General features: G+C 30.1%; 1 protein-coding gene across 1 annotated transcript; it reads right to left on the reverse strand.

Annotated features, from left to right (window-relative positions):
• Positions 1 to 2,774: 2,774 nt before the first annotated feature.
• On the reverse strand, positions 2,775 to 5,744 carry LOC106104724. The gene is made up of 7 exons (XM_013284854.1): positions 5,496 to 5,744; positions 5,296 to 5,403; positions 4,339 to 4,799; positions 3,686 to 3,788; positions 3,523 to 3,618; positions 2,952 to 3,107; positions 2,775 to 2,831 (listed from the first exon to the last, which is right to left on the reverse strand). The coding sequence occupies exons 1-7, from the start codon at positions 5,742 to 5,744 to the stop codon at positions 2,775 to 2,777; spliced, it is 1,230 nt and encodes a 409-aa protein (XP_013140308.1).
• Between the last annotated feature and the right edge of the window lie 1,970 nt (positions 5,745 to 7,714).

Below are 7,714 nucleotides of genomic sequence, written 5' to 3' on the forward strand. Positions count from 1 at the left end.
TCCTTCCCCATTATTCTGTGAACTTTTTGACCTTCCTTCTTAAGTAATATTGTATAATAAAGACAAATAAAATACTTCTAATGTATTAGTTTTTTTTTAATAATAAATATCAATTTCTAATTCTAATTTTTCGATTTGTAACTTGTGGATATTTTATTCATATTCCAGGTTGTTTTTTCTGTTTGAACCAAAACTTTTTCTCTCTCCATTCTCATTTTAAATAATGCCTGGTCATGTTGGGTATTCAATTCATTTCGATGAATCCGAGCCAGAGTTTCCCTTATTAGGTTTTTATTACCTGTAATACATAAAAAAAAAAACATTTATAATAGCAACTTCATGATACATAATATACCAAATTTTATAAGTAGGATACATATGTACACTAGCACTGTATATAGAAACTTACGATTGGGGGTGTTGAATTCCTTTGGGGTTTTTTTTGGGGAGTGAGACATTCTCCAAATTCTCCAGATAATGCTCTACATGTATTTTCTAATACTACAAATTGTATCCGTAATCAACAGTAAACAACGATGATCGTAAAATAATGTATCTAAAATTTCACTTACCACATGGCAACGGCAATAACCGTACAACGTACAAAATATTTAACACGTATCCAAGCAAAATAATGTCTAAACGTATTTATGTTGATTGATTTCTTTTGCAAAACAAACTTGCTTTGAGGTTATTATATTGTTATTAATGTCAACATTTTTTCTGACAAGCTATGTAGTGAAGTTAGCAAAACAAATGGACCAATCACGGAGCGGTATCTAACGCAGTGCGTTCCCTCAACGAAGTGTTACTTAAGCGTCGTTTATGAATCAGAAGGCTTGCCAAAACGAACGCACTGAGAAATGTTGTTCTTTGCACAGTGTTAGTAGTACGCACAGCCAAGTATTGTTTGTGAATACGGGTGTTATATTTATTGAAGGTTCTTAGAACAGTATTGAGCGATGTTTGAAAATGGAAATGACGGAGACGTGATATGAATTCGTTTGACACTGATCGAATATATTTGATACAACTTTTATAAGATTTGTACGTTTTTTGTTAACGTTACGAATCTATTTAAAAACTTTTTATGTAATTGAATAGATATAAAAAAACAGCTATAGAAAGCGGAAATTAAAATTTTAAAAGAGAAAAACATCGATTCGGTGGGTGTAATCTTAGTTTTTTTTTTTATATATTACAAAACTTTAGTAGACCTATACTGTTTCTCAAATGATAATATCGGCGGTGTGAAATTCTTTTTGCCTTAATTTCCATAATATAATATAATAAATATAGGTATTTAGTTCGTTCATTTTGCAGCTATTTACATTCTAATATATCTATACTAATATTATAAAAAGAAAATATTTGCATTTTTGGATTTTTGTCTGTATTGAAAAAACTCAAAAACTTCTAGACCGATTTCAAAAATTCTTAATAAGCTATGTTATCACTGAGTAACATAGGCTACATTTTTATTTCACGCGAGCGAAGTTGCGAGCAACAGCAAGTTATATAATAAAGTCATTCATAATATATTAGGAGCATATTCAACTTGTTGACAATGCAAACCATCGTCGCTTCCAGGCGTATTAATTGTGCTTTGAAGTGAGCTTTTGCTCAACAATTTCACAACAAACTCTTTGATCCCTGCGTTGTTAATATCTACATATTTCTCACTTGCTATACAACTATATTAAAATATGTACCACATATTGAAATTAATGAAATACAAATCCTTGTTATGTTTATTATTTCAGAAATTGCGAATAACACATTATCAGTGTATATACACATTAGCTATCGCCCTGAGTTTTAGCACTTGTAATGTATTGCGGTTCGAATCCTGCCATGTCCCATGTGATTTTCAAATTTTATATGCACATAATTTACCCGACGTTCTTACTATGAAGGATAATATCGTGATGCAACCTGCACATATTGGCGAAGAAATTCAAAGATGTATAAGTCAACCAAACTACAGTGTGACAGCGTGGTTGACTGAGTCCTGGTCACCCTCACTTAGGGTAGGCTTCGAGCCTTTCAGGAGACAGTTGGTGATGGCTATGATGATTCTTCATCAATCTCATTGTAGTATACAGTCTTTATTTAATTAATTATTTTGTTTATGCTCATGTTATTTTTTTCTTATTAGCATCTGATATTTTTATGACAGTTGGAATTTGCACAATATGTCGAAGCATTTTGTAAACTCGTCGAGACCATAAAAACTTTTTTTTAATTCTATTAAAAATATCTGCGTTTGATTGTGAAGTATATTTCTTAATGTCAGCCGCTGCGAAGGCGTCGTCGGTTTTGGTTGTATAATTGACTATAATTACTGTTTCATATAAGTTAGAAATTACTTTTAATTGGATTTTAATCGACGCGCTTTATTGTTTTCCTTATTTTGGATATAAATAAATCAAGTTTATTTTGTTATTGTATATTGTTGATGTTTTATGTGTGACTTCTATTGTTTTTAAATAAAGATTTTAAATTTCGAATATCGTTAAAAAAGTTGGATTGTTACAACGTTTTAAATCAACCGGTAAATTTTTAAGTGTAGGTACAGAGCGATGCATACAAGGACATAGTGTAACTATTATTTTTTACATTTAGATAGAAAGAAATAAACGATAAAAACAAAAAATATTTTTATTTATTTAAATACATTATATTTTTTTCATTCACACAGGATACTACATTGATATGAGAAGATTTGAAGAGCAAAGTGCGCTTTCATTAAAAGATTATTACATCCAAGTATTTCAATCGTAGGCAATCGTACGGAGCATTATGAAATAAGAAAAAGAAGTCCTTATGATCTGTAAAAATGTTTATAAGATTAGGATAGCTGCATTATCACAGTATTATAGGCTATGTTTTTTATTTTCCTTTTACGTTGTCCTTAGCCAAAGTGTAAGAGTATGTGATAGTTGACTCACCGTAACCATAGTCTGTGCTCCAATAGGAACGATGTCTAGAGCTCTCAAATTGAAAGGAATTTGAACATTCTGAAGGAAAAATAATACAATTTTCTGGTTACCTACGGACATATATTCCCATGGTAAATTATAAACTGCCTTGATGATTTTTTCATTCTAAAAAAAATTAAAAGATTGATAAGAATCCATTCACTGAATTTGAGAAAACACCGTAAGCGCAAATTTGGACCACCCTTTACGCCATATTGACAGCGCGTAATTTAAAAAAAAAGCAGCCTATAATATGCCCGTCTAGGTCAGCTACCATTCAGTGAAAGACCGGTCGAAATCAACCTAGCCGTTTCGGAGATTACCCGAAACAAACGCGGTTTGCGGACAGACAGACAGACAGATTTTCGTTAACAGCAATGCAAATACATAATTTTCTTGAAATTGGGAATTTTTCTTTTGATATTACAAACAGAGAGTCCAATTTTAATATACGTGTATTTTATTATAGATATTTGCATTTTAAATGGTCGATTTTGTAATTAAATCGATTTGGAAGAAAAAAATAACAGAATTAACTTGCCATTGACGCCATAATTTCGTATACAATGGAAATCTGTATTAATTGTTGAAATATAACAAGCGTTAGTATTCCATATTTTCCCAATGCTTCTGCGTCCTAAAATAAATTAAAAGTTAATTAAAATGAATATGTATGTAAGGGATAGTATAAAAATGTCAATTACCAATTTGCAAAGTTCACATAGAACAATGCATTCGCTTATTTGCTGGAATAAATAGTAGAGGCACATTGTCGGTCCAAAAACATTAACTGTTTTTGATAGAAAACTGAAAATAATATAGTAAATCAATTATAAACTTTGATTGTCTGCGTTTTTCAATGTCAAATATAAATTTACAGTTCTCGTATGCACTTTTTAAATTTGAAGAATATTTTTACTATTATAAAAAACTAAGTAGTTATTCTTTGTTCACGTATCTGGGAATCTTCATTTAAATATTTGATAAGTATTTAATATAATATATAATTAGACTACGACGTAGTTCAAATATTTCTAAAAATACGCAGATATGGGACGTTTTATAATGTCTTACAAAAAAGAATACTTGAACTTTTATTATCAACCAGCTTATAGAACAAGCTACGTATCCGTCCGCGTGGGATTAAAAAAAAAAAGAGAAACAAAAACAAAAGTAACTAGACTATGTGTTATTTCAGACTATCCTCCACATCTATACCAAATTTCATTGAATTCAGTTAAGTCGTTTAGGCTACAAACTCTAACAAACATCCATCTAACCATCTATCTAAACTTTCGCGTTTATAATATTAGTATGATTATATCGAAACTAATTTAGTTTGAAAGATAATACGTACTCAGTTGCCACTTGATGTTGTTTCATATATTTTATAAGCAGATTTTTCACAGCTATCGATTCTTCTTCATCATAAGAGATATTTTGATCAGTCAATTTCGGTAATGGAAAATTTATCAAATTATTTTCCAGAATTTTAAAATGGCCCCAAAGATGGATTGCGATAAGGGAAATAAAAAGTTCGTTTATACACATTACAAATGTATTAACGAAACTAACGAAAAAATTCAAAAGAAAAACCATAGAATACGCTTTTAAATTTTCCTGACTGTCAAATGGCAAATCATAATAAATTGAAAGTTCTATATCTATGGTCACATTTGGAGATAATTTTTCTTCCAATAACCCTGCTTTTATATTATTAAGTAAAGGCGTTATATTAAATAAGATAATGCCAAAATACATTTGCACATGTAAAAACACAATAAAGTAGAGAGACGCTTTGTGAATTTTGTTATGCATCTGAAAAAAAAAAGTTATTAAGCGTTGAACAATAATACTACTTTCCTGCATTCTTACGGTCAAGGAATACACTATAAGGTGACCTGCACATCCGAAAGATGTATGAGTTCCGATACGCAGTAAACCAGTGTAGTTTATTAAGAGACGCACCTAACTTAGGATATCCTCTAGGATTCTACAGAGATATTAACTTTGATGATGATGGTATTAGTAACTATACGTTCGTTAATTTGTCCTTTGATTTGGTTTGAAATGAACCCTTTTCATTTGTATATTCCTTGCCAGAGTATAGTCACATCGAATCATATATTATCGTACAAAGAACTATATGAAGTTCCCTGTGTGTTATAATGCTCGTGAACGGTAGCGATCGCTTAACAATAGGCGACATATTTTTTTATTCTTGGAGGAAATACGTATAAAAATTCTTTTTTCATTCCTATATACATTCAGCCTTTTATAGGAAAATCATGAAATATTAATAATTTATACAAACTTTCTTGGAATATTCTGATTCGTCTTTGTAATGAAAAACATGAATATTTTCGACGAAATCAATTATAAGTTGGCGATATTTCTTATTCCATGGTAATGTTAAGCGGAACTGTAAAATAAGATTTATTTTAAATAATTCATCCGTTCCCACGAGATATATATAGATAACTCACAATAACTCACAAGATATAGACTTCTTACCAAACTATTGAACGTAATAAGTACCGTAATATACGTATGGCCTAAAATCAAAAAACTCAAAACTCCTACATTATTTTTGATATAGATTAATTCGGCGACGAATACAAATAATATAACGCAAAATAAAAATTTATTGTTAGTCAGAGGAATCGGATTTTTGCTTTTCATATCACGATGGGGCCAACAATCTATAAGGCTAAAAGTAAACCGAACTAGTTTCATATAACTCAGATCTAATGGTGACACCATATTAAAATCTCGTAAAATATTATTAAAAAGAATTTAGTACTTAACGTAATATCAAGTGTTCTTTCTATGATACTTTGCTAGATGCGACCACTGAATTAAGTATGCCCTACAGTGATTTGATTTATTCTTATATACCAATAGTTTAATTCAGATCATTGCAACGTCTTATTAAATATAATTACGCTATTCCATATTGCAAAGTTAATCATACTAATATTATAAATGCGAAAGTTTAGATGGACGGATGGATGTGTTTTAGAGTTTGTAGCCTAAACGGCTAAACAAATTTTGATGAATTTTGGTATGGATGTAGAAGACAGTCTGGAAGAACACATAGGCTAACCACTTTTGCTTTTTTTTTAAATTCCACGCGAACGAAGTCGTGGGACAAAGCTAGTATTCAATAATTCTAAGCAAACTTACCCAATGATCTTTGTCTACTGTAATTATAGACTGTAAAAAATATTCTGGGAATATCCAGATGTTACAAGAACTTAAATCAACTACCTTATAATAATGGAAGAAATTAAAAATTTATTGCCGTTCGTGAATCATATCGCCTTTTTATAAGCGACTTTCGCCCGCGACTCCGTCCGCGTAGAATTAAAAAAAAAACAAAAGTGTAGTGTAGTGTGTGGTAGCCTGTGTTCTTCCCGACTATCTTCTACATCTCTCTAAAGACTAAATTTCATCTAAATCGGTTCAGCCGTTTAGGCTACAAACTCTAACAAACATCCATCCATCTAAACTTTCGCATTTTTATATTAGTATGAAATATGATTTATTTCACCACAACATACGACAATTTAACAGAATAACATTATCGTAATTTAAGGAATATAGCCAGTTACTTTAAAATATTTTTCGTGTTTTTTTATTCTGTTTTATTTATATTTAAAGTTTATTTTTAACTTGTCCTAACTTTAATTCCACTTTCACTTCAACTATACTTATATATCTTTACTGATATTATAAAGAGGAAATATTTGTATTTTGTATGTATTGAATTAAATCTTAAAAATTCTTACATTTTTGAAAAGTCTCGTTACCTGTGAGTAACTCCTGCTATTTTGTTTAATTTTACGTGGACGAAGTCGCGAGCAACAATTAGTTGTACAATAAATTAATTAAATAAACAATTGTTGCAAACACCACGTGTTTGTAGTTTCGAATATGTAGTTGGTTGTGTTCAACTAATTTTAAGCATGAATTTTTTTTAACTTCGGAGTTTCTAATTTAACGCAAGGATGTAAAAGAAAAGACAGATTAGAAAATACTACGGCTCATATAATCAAAGTTACACTTTCATTTAACAATGATCACAAAATTTTCAATATTCCCCACGCACCTCAATAACTATAGCATTCCTTTAAACTATCTTACATTTCTGTAACAATATTTAAAAATAATATATTTACGGAACCATACTATTTATACCTATATTTACCAACTAAACTCGCATCATGTTCCTACTTCATATATTTTTACATTTCTCTATCGATTACAAAACTTTATATATGTACAAAATACAAGTAAATGTATAAACTATAATAACCTTATCTACATTTGGTCAAATCTTAACATAATTTAATACTAAAATCTATCTACTTGTATTATTTTGATTAAGCTGTAGGTATAAATTGTTTTTGTCATTTTTGAACTTCATTTATTTGTGTTATCTACATACAAATTCATTATAAATTATTATATACTAGGAATTATTTAACAATAAAAGTAATAAGACTAGTCGTTGACTATCACAATTATTAAATAATATTTGGTAATAATAAGACTAAAGGCCGAATATTAAACGGTCCATTTCATGAGAGCCGTTTACAATCTGTCAAACATCAAAATGTTGTTATAGTATGTCTAAATAGGCGATTAGGGTCATCAGAGGATACCGCACCATATCCTATGAGGCGGCATGCACCCTGGCCGGTTCGCTGCCGTGGGTGTTAGAAGCGGAA

The sequence above is a fragment of the Papilio polytes genome, unplaced genomic scaffold, assembly GCF_000836215.1.
Source record: "Papilio polytes unplaced genomic scaffold, Ppol_1.0 DF823399.1, whole genome shotgun sequence".
In the NCBI taxonomy this organism is placed as follows: Eukaryota; Metazoa; Arthropoda; class Insecta; order Lepidoptera; family Papilionidae; genus Papilio; species Papilio polytes.

Coding starts and splice junctions, on each gene's coding strand:
- LOC106104724 (XM_013284854.1), bottom strand. CDS start 5,744: ATGGTGTCACCATTAGATCTGAGTTATATGAAACTAGTTCGGTTTACT. Junction 4,800..5,295: donor AATCAGAATATTCCAAGAAA/GTTTGTATAAAT, acceptor TTTTTTTTTCAG/ATGCATAACAAAATTCACAA. Junction 2,832..2,951: donor GAGCACAGACTATGGTTACG/GTGAGTCAACTA, acceptor ACATTTTTACAG/ATCATAAGGACTTCTTTTTC.